The sequence below is a fragment of the Vulpes vulpes genome, chromosome 11 (assembly GCF_048418805.1).
Source record: "Vulpes vulpes isolate BD-2025 chromosome 11, VulVul3, whole genome shotgun sequence".
NCBI lineage: Eukaryota > Metazoa > Chordata > Mammalia > Carnivora > Canidae > Vulpes > Vulpes vulpes.
In genome coordinates this window covers 58,530,347-58,555,075 of record NC_132790.1, presented here as the reverse complement: position 1 = coordinate 58,555,075, position 24,729 = coordinate 58,530,347, and the positions used below count along the sequence as shown (strand labels likewise).

At 54.8% G+C, this 24,729-nt stretch overlaps 1 protein-coding gene across 3 annotated transcripts; it reads left to right on the top strand.

Annotated features, from left to right (window-relative positions):
- The first annotated feature begins 2,198 nt into the window (after positions 1-2,198).
- Positions 2,199-24,602, top strand: PLCD1 (phospholipase C delta 1). 3 transcript variants are annotated; one of them, XM_026001022.2, is made up of 15 exons: positions 2,199-2,352; positions 10,445-10,609; positions 13,840-14,068; positions 20,269-20,398; positions 20,492-20,723; positions 21,329-21,530; positions 21,748-21,892; positions 21,970-22,119; positions 22,215-22,373; positions 22,590-22,749; positions 22,963-23,079; positions 23,470-23,648; positions 23,736-23,868; positions 23,945-24,094; positions 24,235-24,602. In XM_026001022.2, exons 1-15 carry the CDS (start codon positions 2,319-2,321, stop codon positions 24,318-24,320), a joined length of 2,271 nt encoding a protein of 756 aa, XP_025856807.1. In that variant the 5' UTR covers positions 2,199-2,318; the 3' UTR covers positions 24,321-24,602. The 3 variants fall into 3 exon arrangements, with proteins under 3 accessions (XP_025856807.1, XP_025856806.1, XP_072582579.1); XM_026001021.2 differs by lacking the exon at positions 2,199-2,352 and adding an exon at positions 6,894-7,062; XM_072726478.1 differs by lacking the exon at positions 2,199-2,352 and adding an exon at positions 8,065-8,256.
- The last annotated feature ends 127 nt before the right edge of the window (positions 24,603-24,729 follow it).

The window sequence follows — 24,729 nt, the reverse complement described above, 5'->3', positions numbered from 1 at the left end:
AAAAAAGAAAAAAAAAGAAGGCAGGATGGTCAGCTGAGGTGGCAAGATGCCTGAAACTCTACCATAGGACAACACGGCTTTGAGCATGCGTGGCCCCTCTCTGTACACTAACTGAGCCTGCCAAAAGTTCTGTGAGTCACCAGGATCTCAGGGCATCTTGCAGAGGTAACTGAGAACTGGGCTTTGGGGAGGGTAATTAAGGCACCTACCCAGGGCTGGGCCCACAGGGGGCCTTGCTTGTTTAGGGCAGAGGGAGCAGAAGCCAGCAACCCTGTGGTTGGGTACAGAGCCTCTTGCTGGGCCCTCCACACAAAGACGCAGTCATACTCCCTGCAGAGCCTTGCACCCAACAGAAGCAGGCGGAGTGCCTCACGGCCTGTAAGAGTGGGAGGGCCAGACAGAGGAGGTGAGGACAGTCCTGGAGTTCAGTCTGAGCCACAGGGCAGGGCAGCAGCCTGGCCTCTCTGAGCAGGGCACTGCCCAGCTCTCTTTTCTGGCAGAACCTGGTCATATGTGCCAACTCTGAGTCAGCCACACCTAACAATCTCAGGCCAGGGAGGTTTCAGCTTGGGCCAGATGCCAGAAGACGACCTGTGTGGGGAGGGTTCAGGGTATGTAAAGGAAGAACCTGGCTGCAGCCCCCACCAGAGGCATCTGGGGCAGGGGGGAGAAGCTGCGGTTCCACATAATGCCCTAGTTTGGAGCCTGGGGCTCAGAGCTGGGAGGTGACGTGGATAAATAGGAATGATGCTTGAATTGAAGCCAAGGCAACTGCTGGTGTCAGAATTTCTTCGCATTTCTGCCTGGGAAGAGGAATAGGGCTGGAAGAGTCCTGATGTACTGAGTAGAGGGGTTTGGAGGCCCCCAGGAAAGTCAGAGGCTCCCAGAGGGCAGGCCTGAAGGCATATGTCCTAGCCTAGATGAAAAGAGAGAGAGAGAGAGAGAGAGAGAGAGAGATGAGGGCAGAAAAGAACCCCCTCATCCATCCTTCCCCCATCCCATCCCCCTGGCTTGGGCTCCAAAGTCAGGCCTGCCAGTGTGGACTTGCTCATTCCTGACTGGAAAGGAAACTAAGGAGGGTCTGACAGGCCTGCCAGGGCCAGAGAGTACTCCTACTGAAGAACAGGCCCACCAGAACAAGTGCCAGATAAAGAGCTAGACCCTGTATGTGGGTCAGAGAGGGGGCTCTCCGAAGTTCCTAAGCCCTGACCCAGTCTCAGTCCTCAGAACAGGAAGACCTGCTCTGTGGCTTACATCCCTACCTGGGGTATTCAAGACCACCTACACCTGATTGTACCAGAAAGAGGAGGGGTTAAAGCGAGCCAGGCTTCTCCTCCAAGAGAGCTCCAACTGACTTCTGCCAGACTTTCAGGTTGGCTTTATTGGCCCAAAAAGCCCGGGTGATTCACTGGTGGGCCCAGCACCCTTCATCCTGGGAGGCCTTCTGGGGGTTCTTCCAAGGGACTCTCCCAAAGGGTGGTGGGCAGCAGGATTCCACCTGGGGGTATATGGGTACCCTATAAAGAGGGTGTCTGGGTTGCTATAGTTGAGGGGAAGCCTCCATGTAGGGGGCTAGGGGCCCCTTGTTCAGACAGCCCCTTGGAAAGCCACCCAAAGAAGGGACCCTGGAGATGTAACCCACCCCTAGGTCCTGTCCTTCCACTCTGCTGTACAGATCACCAGAGATTTGCGGTGTGAGAGGCTCAAAGGTGAGTTCCCTGCACCCAGCTGCTGTAAGCTTTCCCTGCCTGCGCCCCAGCCCCCACGAAAGGCGCTTCTGGGGTCAGAAACTTCCATGGAGAGAGGAGGGGCCCCTCCTCAGGACAAGATCCAGGCATACCTCTCTGAGGACCTCCTAACCCATGCCCGTGCACCCATTTTGCAGAAGGGAAAGCAGAGATCCGGGGAGCCACAGCTGCACGGCCGGACGCCCGGGCCCTGTTTCACAGCAGCTCTGCCGGGCGTCGAAGTTACGCGGTCCCTCTCCCAGAACGACGCCAGATTCTTCCGAGCATCACCCCAGACCCGAGAGGCGCCCACAGGTCGGGCGTGGGCCGGACCGCCCGCGGTAATGACGGGGCCCACGGCCCGCGGGCGGCGGCGGAGGAAGCGGGAGGCATCCGGCTATTTCTGGCCGGGACGCGCCCACCAGATCCCCAAGAGGGGCGGGGAGACGCGCGGGTTGGCGCGCCCGGGGGGCGGGGCGGCGTCCCGGGCCCACCCCCGCTCTCCTCGCCGCGGTCTCCTCGGGGCCCTCCGCCGCGCTCCGCTCGGCCCCGCGCGTCCCGAGGCGCCCCCGCCCGCTGCGCCCGTCGGGCATGGACTCGGGCCGGGACTTCCTGACCCTGCACGGTGAGTTCCCGGCGGGCGGGCGGGCAGACCCTGCAGGGCCCCCCGCGGAAAGGCGCCTGGGCCTTGGGGACCCCCGCTCCTTCGGCCGCCCTCCGCCCCGCCCCGCCCCGGGCCCGCCTCTCGGCTCTTTGGTTGCATCGGGGAAATCTCGGCCCCGGACTCTCGGGGTGGGACCGCCGGGCAAGACCTTGGCGTCTCCGCGCTTGTCCCCCGGATCTGGCCGGAGGCGGGGGCGGGGGTGGGGTACGGGTGGGAAGACTTCCCTGAAGGCCACCCCCGACCCCCCGACCCCGCTGCAAGGATTCAACCTTTTTCTGGTCTCGGAGGGCTGGGCTCCACGGTCCAGCGGGCACGGAGGGCCGAGGAGGGACGGTACCGCGTCCGTGAAAAGCCAAGTTCTCCGCACCCCGCCCGCGCCCTTGGAGAGGCTCCCCAAAGCCCGGGCTTGCCTGGCCGCGTCAGGCCGCGCGGGCGTGGCGGGGTGGGGGGTGCGGGGGTGGCGGGAGGAGGTGGGAGGTGTGCGAGGTCGGCCGAGGTCGGGCTGGGCGGCAGTAACTGCCCCGCGCGGAAATCCCAGTCAGCGATGCCCAAGCTGGAAGCGGCAGCCCCATCCTCCCTCTGCGCACCCTCCTGGAGGGACTGAGCCAAGTCTCACCTGGAACTGCCTGCAACTCCACCCTGGGTCTGGCCGAGTTCTGTCCCTCCGACCCACCACCCACCGGGTAACAGTCTGGGTGGGCTCCTTGCGGTAACGCCCTCCTCCAGGAGAAAGAGCAGCAGTGGCTTCCCACTGCAGGGCCTGGACGTCTGGCAGGTCAGGACGGCCCAGCTGGTCTGGCATCTCTTCGCTCCAGCCTGGGGACTCACTCACTCGGAAGGATGTCCTGCGCTCCTGCTTCCTGAGATCATCTGCCGTGATTTTGCCTTACGCAAATCCCTGCTTAACCATATCTCCGTGTATTCTAGTATCCCTGGGGTTGGAGACTTCAGTGCCTACCACCTATCCATCTAAATCATACATGGAGGTATTGGGAAAGGGAAAGGCAGAGCTCTCCAGCTGCCCACTAGAGACCCCCTGGAATTCAGGGGAACAGGACATGTTCTTTTCAGACAGCCCCTAGTCTGCCGTGTGTTACCTGGTCTCCATGGCCCAAAGAGATCTTGCTCAGTGCCCAGAGCAGTTATCCTCCCACCAGTAGCTTGGGCTCCTCAAGGCAACCTCGTCCAGCTGGGTCATGGGATCCCTGCCCCTTCCAGTGCTTCCTCTTCTCTCTTCAGACCAGAGGTGTCCTTAGTGCTTTGGCCAGACTGGCAGGAATGGAGTCTGGATGGCTCAGAGGACCACAGTGGAGACCTCTCCTTTCTCTCTCCATCATTTAATTAGTGCTGTCTCCTCTGCTGAGTGCCACCTCGTCTGTGCCTGTCTCACACTCAAATCTCCTAGAAGCCCTCTGGTTTCCTCTGAACCAGCTCATGTTGGAACGGGCTCCATCCTCAGGAGCCTCATCTGTGCCTTTGTCATCTTCCCTGGAGAGGAAGCTATGTGGAGACACTGTGGCGTGGGTCTGGCCACATTGGCCCATTCTGTTTGAGACCTGCCTCCAAATGCCTCACTCTGTCCAGCCTTTCCTGTGGGGCGGGCAGGCACCCTAAGCTCTTTCCCTGAAGGCCCTGCCACTTCTAGCCCAACACCCAGAATTACCTCCCTTAAGTGCCTTTGATCCTCCTGTAGACCAGATCAGGGAGCTCTAAGGACCTGCTGAGGAGAATTGATGGTAGGAAGGAGTGGTCATTGTGCCCTGTGCTATTCCAAGGTGTCCACACTTCCACTGGAGAGTCTGTACCTCTTGCGTATCTGCACCCAACCACGCTATCTGGCTTGGGCAGTCAGCAGACTGCTGCAGAGAGCCCCCCACCCATCTACTGGCCTGGGGGGCTATAGGGCCTCCCTAGTCATGAGATGTCTCTTACATCCTCACCCCAGATGCAGGTAGATGTGGTGTAGTAAATAGGCATAGGTTCTGGAGGCAGACTGAGTTCAAGCCTTCACATTTTCATCTTAGATAAATTCCTTGTTTTCTTTGTGCTTCAATTTCCTCAGTGAAATAGGAGATAAGGACACTACCGACTTCATAGGCTTGCTGTGAGGACTGAATGAGGTAGTACATATGAGGCAATGGGAACAGTGCCTGGTGCTCCATCGGGCCTATATTTCTGCAGGAGGTTCAGCCACAAGTGATCATGCTCTCTGTGTTCTTGAGAGATGAAGGGGCACCATAAGGGAGTCCCTTGCTAGGAAAAATGTGCCCAGAACAGGGCTCAAGTATCAAGGGGCTCCTTCTGGTGTCTCAGAAGCCCTCAGACTGATGCTCCAGTCCCCTGGCCTCCTCCCCCTACTCCACTACCTCTGCTGTCTCCATCCTAGCCAGGCCTGTGCTGGGCTCTCCAGGAGGTCCCCAGATGTGCCCAAAAGGACACTGCTTCCCAGGCCCTCCCCTCACTGAACACAGCCACCTTCACTAACTTTACTTACACCAAATCCACCCTGCCCCACTGTAAAAACTGGCATTTGTAAAAGTGGAAGGCAGGCTGTAGGGGAGGCCTCATCTTGGACCCAGGAGACCTGAGTTCCAGACCTCATTTTGCTTCTCTTTAGGTTGTGACCCTGAGCATGCCCCCTTGCCTCTCTGGGCCCTTTTTTTTCCACCCATGGCATAGCAACACCCAATTTACAGGGGATGTCATGAGGGAAAAGCACAAATGGGCATAGGAGCTCTAGTTTGCAAAAAAGCCAGCGCCCCCAAGAGATCATGGTTCCAGAGCCATCACAGCAAGTTGGGGTGGCCAGCCCCCTACCCATTCAATTATGTTTCAAAACTGTCTCTGGGGTTCCAGGTTCATACCCCACAGACACACACTGATCCACACTGATCTTAACATTTTGTGCCATAGGGCCACTTTGACAGTCAGAGGAAGCCTGTGGCCCCCTCCTCAACGTCATGTTTTTAAATACATAAAGTAAAATACAAGAGAATTCAAAGGACGCAAATTACATTGAGGTGTGATTCTATCCATAGGTCCTTGGCGTGGGGCAGTGTGTGTGTGTGTAGGAGGGTGTTCTTGGTCCTCTGGATGAGAACCCTTGTGTGGTTCCTCTAAAACAGGTTCATCTTACCGTCTGCCTGCCCACCCCTAAAAGAAGAACAACTTGTTTGTGCCTGTATTTCAGCCTATCTACACTAACACACGTTCTCATGATTTATTCTCTGTGGCGTGACCTTAGGCAAGTCACTCTGCGCTTCAGTTTATTGTTAGTGTTGCTTTGCTTGGCCGAGCTAATGGCTGGCTTTGCCGGTGACTCACTGCCAGCGCTGGTGACTGGAGCAGCAGTGAGGCAAAAGGAGGCACTGTTCAGAGGCAGAGTAAAAGAGAGGGGTGAGTCAGGCCTCTGGGTGGCGTCCTGACCTTGGCACACAGTAGGGGCTGGGTGCATGAAAGAGAAGTTGTAACTTCCATGAAAGGTCCCACTGTTTCCCAGCGCACTGGCAGCCCAGTTTTGTATAAAGTTGCAGTGGCTCTCATCTATTTGTCAAAGCAAGCCTGCGTTAATGAACTCATTTTTAAGACCAGCCTTTTTTAAAGAGTTCCATTCGTATTTGGAAGCTTCGAGATTACCCCACTCGGGTGGAGACACTGAGAGAAGGAAACGGGTCTGCCTGTGAGGCAACAGCCAGCTGAATTACAATGAATTCGTTGAGTAATTGAGGCAAAATATTTGGCGGCCTTGGTGGTCTGCGCCAGGCCGGTCCCCCGCTCCGTCTGACCCCGCCCCATCCTGCCCGCTTAGTCTGGGCCACCCAGGCCGCCGCCGCCGCCCCCCAGTCTCGCCTCCTCGGCTTCGTCTCGCTCACGCTTGGGGTCCTCCGCCCGCCCCTACAGGTGTTTCGAATTCGCGACTCGGGCTCCGCCCCCGCTTGGACACCGCCCCTGGCGGGGCACCGCCTCCGGAGCCGGGGTTCAGCCCCTGCCTGCCCGAACCCCGCGTTTTCAGTGAGGGACCCTCCCCCGGCTCGCCCCCGGGCCCCGGCTCGCCCCCGGGCCCCGGCTCGCCCCTGGCCGGTTTCCCGAGTGAGGCTCGGCCTCCACGTGACCTCCCACTCGCGGCCGCCTCCCCCGGCTGCCCCCGCGACCTCCGGGGTCGGGGCTCCGCCCCCTGCCCGCCCTCTGGGCTCGGGCTCGCCACTCCTCCGCGTCCTGGGCTATAGATTTGTCCCGCCTCGCCTCTTGGGTTCTGGCTCCTCCTCTCACCGCCTGGAGGCCGCCCTCGCCGCAGCTCCCGGGGGCAAAGGTCCTGCCCCTCCCGGACCCGCCACGTCTCCCAGGCTCTGCCTCCGCCCCTTTCAGCCCAGATTTCTCTCCCGCCCCGCCTCTCGGGCCGAGGCCCCGCCCCTCCGGGCTGGCCCCGCCCCTCCGGGCTGGCCCCGCCCCTCCCGGGCTCCGACCCCGCCCCTGGCCCGCCTCCAGGGCGGTGGCTCCGCCCCCGCTGCCGGGGCTTTCTGGAGGCTGCGCGGTCCCGGGCCGGGCTCGGTGGCGCAGAGGCTCCGGAGGGCGTCATGCAGTGCCTGGGAATCCCGAGCCGCAGCCGCTCCAGGGAGCGTTACCTGCAGGAGGAGAGCCTCAAGGTGGCCGCGCTCAATGGGCAGAGGCTAGGTAAGGCACGCTGGGGGCTCGGAGCTCTGCGGGGAAAGCAGCTGGGGCGAGATGCAGGCTGTTCCCGAGCCCCGGGCGCTGCCTCCCATCCTTGGTTGGACCTGTTTAGTACTTCTGTGAGTGTGAGACCCACCGCGGGGCTGTGTTTGCAGGGGTGGCATGCGGGATGTGTTTAGGGGGGATTGGTTGCTCCCCTGATCTACCTGAGCCACTCCGAAGCCCCCCACCCCCTTATTACCCCTAATGCCGCCTGTTTACAGATTTCTGAGGCACTGCTAGATATATGGCTCAGTGTGTTACTGGTATGACTGTGTAGCCCAGTGAAATGATTTTCCGAGACCATGTGATCCGGTGTGATGCTGTGCAAGTGTGAGTGACAGGTGTGACAGTGGGTTGACCTGGTGTGTAACCTAGTGGTGAGCCTGCCCCTCGTGTGGTACGTGGAGCCGCTGTGTGGCAATGATGATATGTAATGCTGTGTAACCAAGTGTGTGACATTGTGACACCAATGTGGCAGTGTGCGATCCAGGGTGATGCTGTGTACTGTGTGTGACTGTGGGAGACAGACGGTGGGTGCCCCAGGTGATTGATGCTGTCCTGTGTTACAGTGTGGGTTATGTGGACTTTCTGATACTGCTCTTTGTGACATTACTCAGTGTGCCTGAGTGGTGACTTGCATAAGGTAATGTTAATGTTTCGTAGCACTAACCCTTAGGCAGGCTTCTGACTCCACCATGTAACTTCCTAGAACCTCAGTTTCCTCATCTGTAAAATGGGAATAATGATAGTGCCTTCCTCAGAGGGTTGTTGGGGGAATTAAATACCTGTGCTAAAAACAGTATTTTATTCAAATACTGACCATTAATGTGACGGTGGCTGCTATCATTATCATTGTGATGTCCTGGCACTGTATGTTGAGATGGCAGTGTGTGACTGCGTAGCTGTGTATGGCTGTGGGCTCCAGACCCAACTTGTCTCCATTGTGCATCGCCTTTGGTATAGGGGCAGGACTCCTGGCACCCGCCTTGGCCTCCTCTTAGCACCTGCACACCCTCTGCCCTCCTCCACATGGCCACCTCACTGTGTGCGGCTGCCTGAGCAAGTTGGTGAGGCTACAACGTCAGCCCAGGGGCCCCTGAGGTCAGAGGCTCTGCGTCTCTATCCTTCCACAGGAGGAGAAAGTACTAAAGCTGAGTGAGTGGGGCTGAGCGAGGGGTGCCCATGGACTTTCTGGGTGCTAAGGGAGCAAGGATGGTGGGGCAGGCAGCCCAGAGGCCTCAGAAATAAATGGGCCACACAAATGAGACTCAAAGATGGGGGTGCCTGCCCAGGTTCTCTAATGGCCCAGAAAGCAGTGGCTATTATCAAGGCCCACCTTGGGGCTGAGGTACGTGTTCCGGAAGCCATGTCGGCAGCCGGGGGACTTATCTCTGCCTGACCGCAGACAAGGCCACAGCCTGGCTCCGGGACAGGATGAACATGTCATCTCCCCATGGTGTTTTCCAGAACCGGAGGGTGGGGTTCACCTACTTTCTAGCCCCCTCCCCTGCTACCATCTGTGTCATTGGCAGTGGCTTGTTCTAATGAGTGTCCCGCCTGGGGGTAGGGAGCAGGCAGGGGGTAAGGCGATGCCTTGCCTTAGGAAGGACATGGAATGTCCCAGCAGAGGCTGAGGGACTCTCTCCTAGCATCTGGGACTCCCATCCCCTTCCTGTTGTTCCAAGTGCTAGGGACACAGCCAGCAGTTTAGGGTACCCTGCAGGAGCCCCCTTCTCTTCCACTGAACATCCCTGGCACTGAATGGGGGATGCTCACACTAAGACAGAGGGGTCTCCCAGCATTGTGGAGAGACCTGGGACAGAGGAGGGAGGAGGCCCACAGACGCCTCTTGCCACGTTGTTCTCACCCAGTGCTAGTGGGGGAACAGAGGCACAGGGAAGGGAACTGCCTAAAGCCATGGGGCGGGGCGGGGGGTGGTTGTTAGCACTAGGCTCTGTCTTTAGTGGAGGCAGGAGATTTGAGAGGTATAGAGAAGATATGGGTGGCTGAGGCCTGGGGAAGCGATCCAGAAGGTTCCATAGGTCTTGTGGCTGTGTGGGTTTGGCTGGTCTAGTAGGGGCAGTGGGGACATGGATGAAGCTGGATGGCTGATCAGGGGCTGTAGACCTGGGTTCAGAAAAGAAGAGCTTAGAGGCCTTGTCACAGGGCCCTCAGACTGGACCCACACGGTCCCTGATGTCAGCGCTCTGCTGGAGCCGAAGGACCACATGGTTTTAGTTTTGGGGACGGAATGAAGTGAGATGGCCACCTGGATCCAAAGAGAGCTGGCTGCTGGACTGCATCTGGCTCAGCTAATAGATATGAATCTAGATGCATCTATTTCTATATTATACTGATGAATCATTAAGGTGGGGAGTGGTCTCTCCTGGATCCCAGTTGATACAGGGTCTGCTTGGGGATGAGGGCTCCTGGGGGCCAAGCCCAGTGCCCCTTCAGTTCCTCCTGCTTGGTCCTGTTAGGACAGAGGGCATTGTATCTTTGGGAGTCCATGCCATAGAGACCAGCCCAGGTCTCTGAAGACAGCTGGGCAAGAGAGGCCATGCAGCCAGGGTTCTGGTTGTCACTTGGGGCCCTGGGCTGGGTCCTGCCTCAGACACTAAGAGGGCTGCAGTGTGCCTTAGGACTGTTATACCCTGAAGGTCCCAGACCCAGGACATTCAGAGACAGGGTGGGCAGGGAGAGCCTGGGGCATCCCAGCAGGCCAAACCCAGGCCACAGTGGGCTCATTGGTCTCTTCTCAAGCAGGTGGAAGTCAGGGTGGGGTAGCAGGGGTGAAGGTGGCAGGGATGGGCCCAAGGGTCCTACAGCAACCATAATGTTGACACCAAGAACTACAACTGCTGTTACCTCCAGACCTTTTCTGTTCTGCTCTGCCTAATATTTTGGTCCCAGCTTCCTTCAGATCACTTTCACCCCTAAGTGTGACCAGGAAGGGCACAAACTTTGTTTCGCAGAACCAGGCCATTTCCTAGGTGTCTGGTTCCTCAGGAATTGGATATGCTTGAATTAGCTGCTTCCCCTTGTTCCATTCTGCTGTGGATGGCAGGTCACAGTATATAAAGTGTAGCCTTGAGTGGGGGGGTGTCCTAAGGTTTGCCTGGCCTTAATTGGCAATCAGAGATGACTTCCTGGAGGAGGCAGGGCCTCCAGGATCACGTTGGAACATGGGTGAAGGTGGGAGAAGGGGACTGAGAGCTGAGGACAAGGCTGGTGGGAAGTGGGTCCCTTCTCAGAGAGGGTCCAGAGGCAAGAGGAGCTAGAACAGGGCCTGGGGCATCAGGGACACCAGAGGAAGTGGCATTTCACCAGCCCTGCCCCCTAGGTCTCCAGCACGATGAGGACCTACATGCACTGCTGAAGGGCAGCCAGCTCCTGAAGGTGAAATCCAACTCATGGCGGAGAGAGCGTTTCTACAAGTTGCAGGAAGACTGCAAGACCATCTGGCAGGAGTCCCGTAAGGTCATGCGGACCCCGGAGTCCCAGCTGTGTGAGTGTCCCTGGGGCTGCAGGGTGGGAGCAGAGCGTAGGACCTGTGCTTGCATGGGGAAGCCAATGCTGGTTGGGGCCGGGGCCAAGGAGGTCAGTCCTGGACCAGGACCACAAATAGGGAAACCCAGGCCTGTCCTGGTGGTGCCCAGGTTGGTCACACAACCAGGACCAGATACAGGGAAGCTGAAGCTGGCAGGGTTTGGGCGGGCGGGTGGGGGGGGGGGGAGTTAGTTAAATCCCCCACAGGGAAATTGAGGCCTAGTCTGGGCCAGAGAGGGTAGTCATTGAGGACCAATCTCGGAGATAGGGAGGCTGCTGGACAGTGTTGTCTGAACTCATGGGGTATCCACCCAGACAGATATGGGAAGGAGGGAAGTTGGGTAGATTAGGACTCCAGGTGTAGTGAGACCAAAAGCCAGGCCCAAAGTCCGGAGGCAGATAAGGCCCTTCCTGGTTTCAGTGGCCAGGATATGAGGTGGGGCCACAGGAGGCAGTTCCTCCCTGGGACTGGGGCCATAGCAAAGACGGAGGGTGGAGTAGAGAGAGGCCATAGCTGGGCAGTTCCCCTCAGGATGTTGGGGCTGAGGGTTTTCTGAACCCAAGGCTGAGGCCTGCAAATGGAGAACACCTCCAGCAAGGCCTCACAGAGAAAGCTGTACTGACTAGCTGCCTTTTAACCCAGTGCCCTAAAGATTTTGTAAAATGAGACGCCCACGCTACATCTTTACTTGGTGGGAAAGTTTTAGACAAACACTACCCGAAAGAACTTTCTTTGATAATGGAAGCGTTCTATTATCTGCACTTGTCCAGTAGGGGTGCCACTAGCTACCTGTGGCCATTGATCACTTGAAATGTGACTAGTGTGACTGAGGAACTGGATTCTTAGTTTTACTGAATTTTAGCTACTTTATATTTAAATAGTGCATGTAACTAGTGACTGTTGCATTGAATCATGCAGAAAGATCATTGTAGCTGGATTTCACACAAACCCGATCCCCCTTGGCTGTGATGGGTAGGGGCAGGGGCAGCCCACTGGGGAGTGTGATCAGACACAGATGACAGGCTCTGGGTGGGAAGGGGGACAGGAGGAAAGGGAGGTGCCCAGGAAGGGTTTGCTGGGTAGAAACCTGAGAAAGTATCACTGGCTGGCCCTATGGCCTGTAGCAGGGTCAGAGGGAGGCAGGACAGAAGCAGGGTCAGACGAGGATTGCTGGGCTGGGGCTTTGGGGGTGTGGGCCATGGATGTTTTCTGTGCAAGGCAGGGTAGGGTTAAAGTGGATAGAGCCCGAAGTCCTCTCACACAGCATGGGAGTGACCCAGACCTTGCCTCTGCCTGTCTGTGGCACCAGCCAGGCTGCTTCATAGGCCTCTGCCCTGATATGGGGCTTCCTGTCAGATGCTGGCTGGGGAGGAGGCAGGGGTAATGGCATAGTAGGAGTGGGCATCTTGCTCTCTGGGCTCTGGGGATTCCTGAGAGCCCCCCCACCAGGCAGGACATGTGCATGGTTCCCTGCATGTGCCCAGCACTTGATGGCAGTGGGCATGGGGGCAGAGACAAGAGCAGGGGCCCTGGGCTGGTGCAATGAGCCACCCTCATACTGGGACAGCTGTGAGCGCCACAGGGCAGGAGGGCATTCCAGGCAGGAGACCGGTGTGAGCAAAGGTGCAGCAGCAAGAATGGGGAAGGGGTGGGAGTGAGGGCTCTGAACCTGACCAGAGGGGCCGCCAGGGTGACAGGTGCGGGGTCAGGTAGCAGGTGGATTCAGGTGAGGAATGTGGCTCTCTTCCATGTCGGAGACCCCGAGACGGCTCTCAGGCTGAGCAAACCCGTTGGCTGCTTCCCTTCCCCAGGTAAGCAGTAAGACTGTTGTCCCCAAATACATTCTACCCTTGGGGAAACTGAGGCCAGGTGAGGTGGGAGTGGAGCAACACCCCCAGTTTTCTCTGCATCTGCTCCCTGCTTGAAGTTTCCCCTGATCCTGCCACTGCTATGCTCACCCCGCACTGGCTCCCAGAGGCAGACAAGGCATTATCAGCAGTGTAGGCATCTGGACTTTCTCTCTGTGCGGGTGGGGGTGCTGGCCCGGGCGCTGCCCGGCTCATGTTTCCTCTCCCCCCTCCGAGCCAGCCCCGGGCAGGGCACAGGAGACTGGATGAAGCAGTGATGTCCCCTGCACCCCAGATGGCCCAGGGCCCAAATGGCCCCCTCTCAGAACCTGCCCAGGCTGGGTGCATGCCATACACGTGGGACTCGCAGGTGGCTCAGAGGCCTCTGGGCACTCAGGGTGCAGCAGGCTTGGGGAGGATAGGTGAGCTTGCAGCTGGAGCTAGTCTAGGACCCAGGACAGATGGATGTGGGTGACTCAGGACATAGGTGGGGCAGGGGCAGAGCCTAGAGCTTGATGCTGAGCAGCTTAGCATGAGCCCAGCGGGTGAGAATGGCTCCCTGGAGGAAGGGCTCCCTGGGGGCCCGCGAGAGGCAAGGTCTTGCTTGGAAGGCTTGGGTATGATAGGAAGTCTCTCTCCCAGTTCCTAAGGACAGAATGATGTACTCTCTCAGAGCCCTAAGGGATACCTCTTGGGATCCTAGAGGACGAGATTGCCTTCCCGCAGCTTTCTCGCCAAGGGGTTCCCTGAGGTCAGGACACATCCAGACCTACGCAGGGCAAGGCCCTGTCCGTGATGCAGCACAGGCACTTCTCCCTGTGCCCCCACATTCCAGGGCCAGGGCTGCTGGAGGGGGGCTCCAGGCTCCTGAATGATTGGGACAGGCGCTTGGAGGCTCGCATGGTGCAAAGTCAGGTGCAGTAAAGGAGGCTATCTGGCCTCCTGTCTGTCACAGGCTCCAAGCTCCAGAACAGTCTCTCCCCATCTCTAAAAGCCCTGCCCTGCCCTAGTCCTCTCGCAGGGGCCCTACTCCCTCCAGGCTAGGAACAGCAGGACTTGGGGTCCCAGGTGTTTCTCTAGAGTCAGTCTGTCCCTCTGTCCCCCTGTCCCCCTCCCCGTGTTTCCCTGCCCACCACAGCTGTGTCTCACACTCCTCCACTTCAGTCCTTGTCCTCCTTCCTCTCTTGTGTTCCCACTTATCCATTCTCCTGCCACCCTCCTCGTCCCCAGACCCAGGCCTGAGCTCCAGCCTCGGCTCTGTGTCCCCATGTGGTACCTTGGCCACATCAGGGGCAGGGTCTGGCCTCACAGCTCTCTCTGCCACCTGTCCCTTCCTTCCAGTCTCCATTGAGGACATTCAGGAGGTGCGGAAGGGCCACCGCACGGAGGGCCTGGAGAAGTTTGCCCGGGATGTGCCCGAGGACCGCTGCTTCTCCATTGTCTTCAAGGACCAGCGCAATACACTAGACCTCATCGCCCCATCGCCAGCTGAGGCCCAGCACTGGGTGCAGGGTCTGCGTAAGATCATCCACCATTCGGGCTCCATGGACCAGAGGCAGAAGCTGCAGCAGTATCCTTTTGGTGGCAGTGGGTCCTGACCCAGCCCATGGGTGCTGACTCTGGTCATCCCCAGGGCAGCCTGGGTGTGGAAGATACCCAGCTTGGGCCATCATCCCCAAATGGCATAGGCTGCGTGGCTCCAACAACAGAGATGAATTTTCTCACAGTTCTGGAGGCCGGAGGTCTGAGGGCTGGGTGCCAGCATGGTCGGGTTCTGGTGAGAGTGGTCTTCCTGGCTTGTAAGTGGCTGTCTGCTCACTGCGTCCTCACGTGGCAGAGACACAGGGAGAGACACGAGATCTTTGGTGTCTCCTCTTATAAGGGCACTAATTCTATCACGAGGGCTTCACCTCATGACCTCATTAAGGCCCCCAAGACTCATCCCAAGATGCCATGATATTGGGAGTTAGGGCTTCAACATATTAATTTGGGAGGAACACAGTTCAGTCCTTAGCTGAAGGGAAGCAGAGAAGGTACCTGGGGTCCTGTTTGATCTACTGTGTGCAGCCCCCAATGTTCCCTCTCCTCCCCCCCATAACCAGCACAGAGTTCTGGAATGGCAGCAGCCTGCTTCAATGGGAGACTGTGTCTTGGCATTTTAATCTTGTTTCTTGGAGTTACTACATTTTTTCTCTCTGGGAATTTGGAAAGCCATGTGCCATTCTCTGGGGAGTGATTGATTTTCCCTGGGCTTCATGTGCAGGCCAGCCTGCAGGCTTAAAACTAATTCACCTCCAAATCTGGATGCACAACAACATGCTAGCCTATAATTCAAAGTGATCAGGCTTCTGGTTCATAGGATTAGGGTGGAACCGGCTCCAGCTCCTTTATTTTAATGACAGTTTTATTGACATTTAATTTACATACCATGTAATTCACCTGCTTAAAGTGTACACATCAGTGCTGGTTAGTAGTAAATTCACAGGCTTATAAGTAAATTTACAACATTTTCATCACCTTAAAAAGAACCCATTAGCAGCCAGGCCACATCTCCCCATGATCCCCCTGCCCTGGACAATCGCTAATCTACTTTTTGGCTCTGTATATTTGCCTTTTTCTGAACATCTCATATAAATGGAATCGTACAGTGCTTTGTGACTGGCTTCATTCGCTGAGCATGTTTTTCAGGTGCATCCGTGTTGTAGTATGACTCAGGATTTCCTGTGGTAGTATGCATCAGACCTTCATTCTTTCTTATGGCTGAACAATATTCCATGGTGTGGTTATTCCACATTTTATTTATCCAGTCAGCAGTTGATGGACAGTGGGCTTTTCACTCTGGAGCTTTTATGAATCAATGCCGCTATGAACATTTGTGCAGAAGTTTTGTGTAGTCTATACCTAGAATTTATAAGTCTTAACAGTAACCGTATGTTTAACCTTTTGAGTTACTTCCAGTTTCCCAATGAGGAAATTGACGTTCCCACCAGCAGTGTAGGAGGGTTCCAACTCTTTGCATCTTTGCTAAGGCTTGTTACTATTGTTACTACTTTATGGTAGTCACCTTTGTGGGTGTGAAATGGTATCTCCTTGTGGTTTCAATTTGCATTTCCTTGATAGCCAATGATGTCAGCTATCTTTACATTTGTTTATCAGTCATTTATAGAAATATCTATCAGATACTTTGAAGAAATATCTGTCAGATCCTTTGCCCATTTTCTGTTCTTTTGGGTTTTTTAATATTTTATTTTTATGTAATTTCTATAGCCAATGTGGGGCTGGACAACCCTAAGATCAGGAGTTGCATGCTTGGGCACCTGGGTGCTCACTCAGTTAGGTGTCCAATTCTGTTTTGGCTCAAGTCATGATTTCAGGATTGTGAGATGGAGCCCCACGTCTGGCTCCATGCTCAGTGGGGAGTCTGCTGGAGATTTTCTCCCTCTGCCCCGCCCCCTGCTCACACATGCGTGCTCTCTCTCTCTCTCTCTCTAGAATAAATTAAAAATCTAAAAAAAGAAAGAAAAAGAAATTGCATCTTCTACCCACTGAGCCAGCCAGGCACCCCTGTTAAGCTCTTTTTTAAATGGATCTGTCTTTTAAAAATTTTTATTGGTGGGAAAATCTACGTAAAATTTACCATCTTCAACTGTTTTAGTAGTGTTGAGTACATTCACATTGTCACGCCAGTCAGAACTTTCTTTGTCTTGTAAAGGTGAAATTCTATACCCACTGAACATTCTCATTCTCCCACCTCTAATCTCCACCCCCACTCCTGCCCCGCAACCACCCTCTACTTTCTATCTCTATGAATTTGAGTACCCTAGGGACCTCAGACAAGTAGAATCAGATAGTATTTGTCTTTTTTGCACCTGGCTTATTTCACTTAGCATTATGTCCTCAAGGTTCATCCGTATTATAGCCTGTGTCCAGATTTACATTATTTTTAAAGGCTGAATAATAATATTCCATTGTCTGCATGTACCATATACTGTTTTTTCATTCATCCGTTGAAGGGTGCCTGGTTTGCTTCCACCTTTTTGCTGTTTTGTGAATAATGCTGCTGTGAACATGGCTGTACAAATATCTCTTTGAGACCTTGCTTTCAGTTCTTTGGGGTATATACCTAGAAGTAGAGTTGCTGGATGACAGGGTAATTCTACTTTCACTTTTTTGAGGAACTACCATACTGTTTTCCATAGCACCTGTACTAGTGTACACTAACTTACAGTGCACAAGGGTTCCAATTTCTTCAAATCCTCAACACACTTGTTATTTTATGGATTTTTTTGTTTGATTTGGTTTGAATTTTCATTTGCATTTCTCTAATAATTAATGATGCTAAGCATATGTACTTTCCTGCATTTTCTCTGGAGAAATGTCTATTCACATCTCTGGTGCAATTGGTTTGTGGTTTTTTTTAAAGATTTTATTTATTTATTCATGAGAGACAGAGAGGCAGAGACATAGGCGGAGGGAGAAGCAGGCTCCATGCAGGGAGCCTGATGCAGGACTCGATCCCAGGACCCCTGGATCACACCCTGAGCCAAAGGCAAACCCTCAACCACTGAGCCACCCAGGTGCCCACCCCCCCCCCCCCGGTACAATTTTTAATTGGGCTATGTCTTTTGATTATTGAGTTGTGAGAGTTATTTATATATGCAAGGTACAAGTTTCATCATAATTATGCCTGTAAATAATTTCTCCCATTCTGAGGGTTCTTTTCTTTTTCTTGATATCTGAAACAAGAGGGTTTAGTTTTGGTGACACCTAATTTAGCTACTTTTTGCTTTTTTTTGCTTCTGATTTTTGCTGTTATATCTAAGAAGGGTTTGCTTAACCCAAAGTCACAAATATTTGCTTTTGTTATTTTCTTCTAAACGTTTTATAGTTTTAGCTATTACATGTAGGTCTTTGATTCATTTTGAATTCATTTTTGTGTGTAGTGTGGTATGGGGGATCCAACTTCATTTTTTTCACATGTAGGTAGTTGTCCTTGCACCATTTGTTGAAAAGACTGTTCTTTCCTCATCAGTTGTCCTTACACCCTCATCAAAAATCAATTGACCATAGATACGAGGGCTTATTTTCATGACTGTTGGTTTTATTCCATTTATCTGTATGTCTGTCCTTGCACCAGTACCATATTCTGGTTACTGTAACTTTGTAAGTTTTGAAATTGGGAAGTATGAGTTCTCCAAATTTGTTCTTTTTTTTAAATAAAAAAATCTGTTTATTTATGAGAGAGAGAGAGAGAGAGAGAGAGAGAAGGACCAGGAGAGAGGGAGAGAGAGAGAGAGAAAGAGAGTGAGAGAGAGAGAGAGAAAATGAACAGGAGGGGCAGAGGGAGAGTGAGAGAGGATCTCAAGCAGACTCTATGCTGAGCATGGAGCCTGGTTCAGGATTCAATCTCATGACCTAAGATTGAGCTCTTGGCTGAAACCAAGAGCTGGACACTTAACTGACTGCTCCACCTGAGTGCCCTTGTTCTTTTTTTGCAAGATTGTTTTGACTATTCTGGGTCCCTTGATGTTCCATGTGAATTTTAGGATCAATTTCTGCAGAGAAGCAAGCATGATTATGATAGGGGTTGTGCCGAATCTGTAGATCAATCTGGATAGTATTCCCTATTTAACAATATCAAATCTTGTGATTTGTAAATATGGGTATCTTTCCATTTATTTAGATCTTTCTAAATTTCTTTCAACATTGTTTTGTAGTTTTCAGAGTATAAACTATACATTTAAAAAAATTTAAGTGTTTTGACTCATTTTGATGCTCTTTGCTGGAATTACTTTTTTAATTTCATTTTCTGATTATTCATGACTAGTGTATATCCAGCTGCTTTGAGGGACATACTTTGAGCCCTGTTAGTTTCCTTACTTTGTGCTTTTCAGCATTTCACAGATTTTTAAGTATTTTTTTCAAGTCTACCTCTGACTGATTTTGAGCTTTTTTAAAAGTCTAATTCTGTAAGTGGTGGCTTATCCTTGGACAATCTTGTACCCTCTGGAGGCTTCTGTTGCCCAGCCTTTGAGATCATAAAATCATCCCAGCTTGCTGAATAGTAGTCAGCATGGGAACCTCATGTTCAGCTGGACCACTTTGAATTTGATTTTTTTACCTGCAATTCTGCTATAATTATTTTTTCATGTAAATATATACATAAAATGTGGAGTTTTCTTTTAATTTTTAAAAAAGATTTAATTTATTAGAGAGTGTGTGTGTGTGCTCACGTGTGTGCACGTGGGGGGGGGGGGAGATGGGTGTGTGTGTGTGTGGAGGAAGGGGCAGAAGGAGGAGAGAGAATCTCCAGGTAGACTCCCTGCTGAGAACTCGGAGCCCAAGGCAGGTTTCAGTTTCATAAGCCTAAGATCATGACCTGAGCCAAAACCGAGTCAGACGCTTAACCAGCTAAGCCACCTAGGCACCTCAAAATGACGTTTTAAAGGCCCACAAAACAAAACTCCAATATTTGGGTTTTCCCCCAATCTCCTTTTCTGCATTTCAATTTGCCTAATGATGCATTTGCCAAAATAGTGGAGATCATACATTTGTATCCACTTTCTGTGTACCATTATGTCATAATTATTTCCCAGTGTTAGTATAGTCTCCATAAAAAGCCGTAGTGACTGTGTAATATTCCCTGGAGTAGATGCCCTATAAGTTAGTGATCTATTCTTTTTGTGCTGAACATTTATTTTCAGTCTCTCACTACTATAAGTAACATTGCAAAGAACTATGTTCCTAAAACCTTTAGGTATTTAGGAGTATTTCCTTATCAATAGATTCCTAGAAGTGGAATTAGCAAGTACAATGATGTAATAGTTTCAAGCTTTAGCTGTATCTCTGCATCACATTGCCAAGGGTTGGACAATTTCCTTTGTCCAAATGGTGGATAGGAGTATCCGTGTCACCTCACCCCTACCTGCACTGAGTAGTATGCTTTTATTTATTTATTTGCTTATTTATTTATTTTTAAATTTTATTTAAATTCAGTTTGCCATCATATAGTATAACATCCAGTGCTCATCTCATCATGTGGGTAGTATGCTTTTAAATTGCTGATCTTATAGTTTAAGAAATTGCATCTCATTTGCAATTTATTAATATCTTTGATTACCAAGAACATTTGCAAAAGATCAGTTTGTGTCCTTTTCTCAATTATTAGGGTCATCCTCATGTTATCTGGATGGCTTTATTTCTACTTTACTCAACCCTCAGAATTATTTAAAGTTTTTATGGTATCAGTTATGTTGTTTCCTTTGTGACCTTTAAAAACCTGCTGACTTCTAAAATCCTGCTATCAATTTTTAAAAATTGTTTTTGTTGTCTTTGTTCTTCAATTTCTGTGGAATGTACCGTGGAGTTCCTCTTTCTTGGCTTCTCCAGGTCAAGTCTGAGGGGAGAGGGGCTGGAGGTAAAGGAGAAGTGGGGGCCTAAGTGCCCCAGTGTGACAGCATGATTCAGGCTTTGTTTTTGCCTGTGGTATCCTCACCTTCTGACCTGTGGCTTACAGTTTGCTGTTTCCTGTAAAATAAGTAAGTAGAAAAAAGACCTCTTAATAGGATGTAACATTTTCTCCAAAGAGGCCATCGGGTTGTGTCCCTGGAATGCTGATGTGCAGTACAGTATGCCTGGCCTGCAGGGAGCTTTGTCTATAGGTGATCTCAATCCACCTTGTTCCAGTTGACCCTGGGATTGAAATGTGGTTCTAGCTGGGACCTTGGGGGGTACCAGGGCTCCTGGGTTCTTTCCTTACTTCTTGCCCAGCTGGATTCACTCCTGCTTGCGAAAAGCTGACAAAAACAAGGACAACAAGATGAGCTTCAAGGAGCTGCAGAACTTCCTGAAGGAACTCAACATCCAGGTGGATGACAGCTATGCCCGCAAGATCTTCAGGGTGAGGCAGGGAGTGAGGGCTGGGCCTGGGTGGCTGTGGGCCCTAGAGCCGGGTTGGGACCATGCTCTGAGCCCTGCCCACCTGGCCTTGCAGGAATGTGACCACTCCCAGACGGACTCCCTGGAGGACGATGAGATTGAGGCCTTCTACAAGATGCTGACCCAGCGGGCGGAGATTGACCGCACCTTCGCTGAGGCGGCGGGCTCTGGGGAGACACTGTCCGTGGACCAGTTAGTAAGCTTCCTGCAGCACCAGCAGCGGGAAGAGGCGGCAGGGCCTGCCCTGGCGCTCTCCCTCATTGAGCGCTATGAGCCCAGTGAGACCGGTGAGAGCCTGGCTGCGGTCCCTGGGGTCACACGGGGCTGGGAGACCCCTGGGGAGACTGCAGCCCAAGTGTAGGGAGCTGGAGGGAAGGGGGATGCCTCAGTGGGCCCCAGGGCCTCTGGTCAGCGTTTGCCTGCCCCATGAAGGCAAGCAGATGGGAGACAGGGCCCCAGCATCACTACCCTTCTCCTGGTTCTTCGTCCAGGGGGGTTTGTAGGCTCCTCCCTCAGGAAATAGAGAGGAGGCTAGAAAAGCAAACCCTTTTCCTGCTTCCATCCTGGGGCCCTGTCCTGGGGAGGCATCAGTCTGGAGGCACGGAGGAGGAGGAGGAGGAGGAGGAGGAGGAGGAGGAGGAGGCGGAGGCGGAGGAGGAGGAGATGAGGCCCCACCTTCAGGGCCCTCACAGTGTGGGGGACCGGGGAGGAGACAGGGTCCCAGTCTGATGGCTGACTCAGACATACCCCCTCCGAGGGATATCTCGACCACCAGCTGAGGATGGGGAGGCAGGGACAGCAAGGGGCTCCCCTGCCAGGGCGGCGGCGCCAGGAGGGTCTCCTGGAGGTGGCTGGCCCCAAGGGCTCTGACTGGTGCCCGGCTCCTTTGCAGCCAAGGCGCAGCGGCAGATGACCAAGGACGGCTTCCTCATGTACCTGCTGTCCGCCGACGGCAGCGCCTTCAGCCTGGCGCACCGGCGGGTCTACCAGGACATGGGCCAGCCGCTCAGCCACTACCTGATGTCCTCCTCGCACAACACCTACCTGCTGGAAGACCAGCTCACGGGGCCCAGCAGCACGGAGGCCTACATCCGGTGGGGCCCGGGAGGGGGCGGGGCCGGGCGGAGCTGGGGGCGGGCCTGGGGGCGGGGCCGGGCGGCCTGGGGGGCGGGGCCGGGCGGAGCTGGGGGCGGGCCTGGGGGCGAGGCCGGGCGGAGCTGGGGGCGGGGCCGCGGCCTGGGGGCGGGGCCGGGCGGAGCTGGGGGCGGGGCCGGGCGGAGCTGGGGGCCTAGCCCGCGCGCCTACCCGCAGGGCGCTGTGCAAGGGCTGCCGCTGCCTGGAGCTCGACTGCTGGGACGGCCCCAACCAGGAGCCCATCATCTACCATGGCTACACTTTCACCTCCAAGATCCTCCTCTGCGACGTGCTCAGGGCCATCCGGGACTACGCCTTCAAGGTGGGCGCGCCCCTGGCGGGTGAGGAGGGCCGTGGTAGGGGCCGCCCCCCCCTCCTAACCTGCCCTGGGGCCTCCAGGCGTCCCCGTACCCCGTCATCCTGTCCCTGGAGAACCACTGCAGCCTGGAGCAGCAGCGGGTGATGGCGCGACACCTGCGCACCATCCTGGGCCCCATGCTGTTGGACCGGCCGCTGGACGGGGTCACCACCAGTCTGCCTTCCCCTGAGGTTCGCGGTGGGCATGGGGGCGTCCTGATGAGAGGGCAGGGGGACTGGCTGGGAGGCCAGCTGGCTGGGTCTTGACGAGCTGCTCCTCGCCTTAGCAACTGAAGGGGAAGATCTTGCTGAAGGGGAAGAAGCTTGGGGGCCTCCTGCCCCCTGGCGGGGAGGGCGGCCCTGAAGCCACTGTTGTGTCTGATGAGGATGAGGCTGCTGAGATGGAGGACGAGGCCGTGAGGAGCCGAGTGCAGCGCAAGCCCAGGGTTCGAGGGGGAGCTGCGGGGGAGGGGCAGCCCCGGGGCCTCCGCCGTCATGGGATGTTTGCCTTGCCTCAGTTCTCCGTGGCTGCCACTCAGACCCTCTGCCCCCCTCTCTCTGTCTGTCTCTCTCTCTGTCTCTCTGTGTCTGGGTTTCTGGCTCTCTCAGTGCCCACCCGCCCCAACCTCTGAATCTAACCTGGGCCTCCCCGTGGCCCCCAGGAGGACAAGCTCAGGCTAGTGAAGGAGCTCTCGGATATGGTCATTTACTGCAAGAGTGTCCACTTTGGGGGCTTCTCCAGCCCTGGCACCTCAGGGCAGGCCTTCTATGAGATGGTGTCCTTCTCTGAGAACCGCGCCCTCCGACTGCTCCAAGAATCAGGTGAGCCTCGGCCCTGCGTCCTCAGCGTGCTGGCCATCCCTCTGACCATTTGGACTGGCCAGGGCCAGGCCTGGCTCCACCACTTGGGTCGTGGCACAGAGCTGGCACACTCCCTACCATTCCAGATGGGTGGGCATGGGGTTGGGGGTTGGGAGGGGGGGTGCTTGGGCTCAGCAGGAGGCCTGCACTTCTGACCACCCACACCCTTTTCAGGAAACAGCTTTGTTCGCCACAACGTCAATCACCTGAGCAGGATCTACCCTGCTGGCTGGAGAACGGACTCCTCCAACTACAGTCCTGTGGAGATGTGGAACGGGGGCTGCCAGATAGGTAGGGGCTGGCAGGGGCCGGGAGGAGGCCTGCATGGGAGGGTTTCGGTCCAGAGGGCCAGGGGTCAGGAGGCTCTGGGGACCCAGCTGGGGCCGGACACGGGCTCTGGGGGCTCAGGAGCTAACCGGCCACCAGCGAGTCTGAAATCCCATTGTCAGCACCGTAGTCCTTTGAATTCTGGCACCAGGAATGGAATGTGAGGTTGGCGTGGGGGCCAGTTAGGGTGGCAGGAGGGCAGTGGGCATCGGAGTGGTGCCGGACCACGTTTCTGCCTCCCCACGTGACTCCGAGGCCTTCACTCTACCCCGGGTAGGCTGGGCTCCAGGCCCCGCCCCCCCACCCCGGGGCCAGCCCGCAGCCGCAGCCGTGACTGCTCTATCCTGCCTCTAGTGGCCCTGAATTTCCAGACACCTGGCCCGGAGATGGACGTGTACCAGGGCCGCTTCCAGGACAACGGGGCCTGTGGGTATGTGCTGAAGCCTGCCTTCCTGCGAGACCTGAACTCTACCTTTAACTCACGTGCCCTGGCTCAGGGGCCCTGGTGGACCAGGAAGCGGCTTAGCATCAGGGTATGGCCAGCCACAGGAGGGATAGGAGCCTGTGGGCCTCCCTCCCTGCTACCCCTGCTGAACCCCCATCTGTCCCTTGCCCCTCAGGTCATCTCTGGACAGCAGTTGCCAAAAGTCAACAAGAATAAGAATTCAATAGTGGACCCCAAGGTGACGGTGGAGATCCATGGTGTGGGCCGCGACATGGCCAGCCGCCAGACTGCTGTCGTCACCAATAATGGTACTTGGTGGGCCTCGGTGGGGCCTGACCCCTGGAGCTGGTGGCCATGCTGTTGACATGGTACTGGTACTCCTAGGTTTCAACCCGTGGTGGGACACAGAGTTCGAGTTTGAGGTGGCCGTGCCTGAGCTCGCCCTCGTGCGCTTTGTGGTGGAGGATTATGACGCATCCTCTAAGAACGACTTTATTGGCCAGAGCACCATCCCCTTGGGCAGCCTCAAGCAAGGTGTTTGTTGGGGAGAGGGGGTGACAAGTTGGAGGGGGCAGGGCCTGTTATCTCTTGGGCTAGGGCCATTATCCCTTGAAGCATCCTCATTGAGTGACTGGAACTCTCCTTGTGCTCTTTCCTGCCCATCCACCTGCCAGGATACCGCCATGTCCACCTCTTGTCAAAGAACGGAGACCAGCACCCATCTGCCACCCTCTTTGTGAAGGTGTCTCTCCAGGACTAGGTTTGGGGTTCTGGTTTTGGTGGGGGCTTCCCCAAGCAGGCCTGGCCCTCTGTCCACGTGTAGGGACAGGGCTGGTATAGCCGCTCCTGACCTCTCACTCGGAGCTAGAGGCCCCACACTGCCTTCAGCTCTACATATTGTCTGTGCTGCTGCCTCTCTAGGGGTCCCAGGAGCTGGCCTAGTCCCTGGAACTCTCCTCAATTCCGTTAGGAAAAACACTGCAGCCCTCTGCCCTCTGGCCTGGCCCTGGGTTGAGGGTTTTTATAAAAAATATAAGACTTAGGTCTGTGATCTCCTTATCTGAATGCCAGAAAATCCCTATAAAGAACACATGCGTGTGTGTGTATGTGTGTGTGTGTGTGTGTGTGTGTGTGTGAGTGCGCTGGAGCCCCAGCACCTCTCTCTCCAC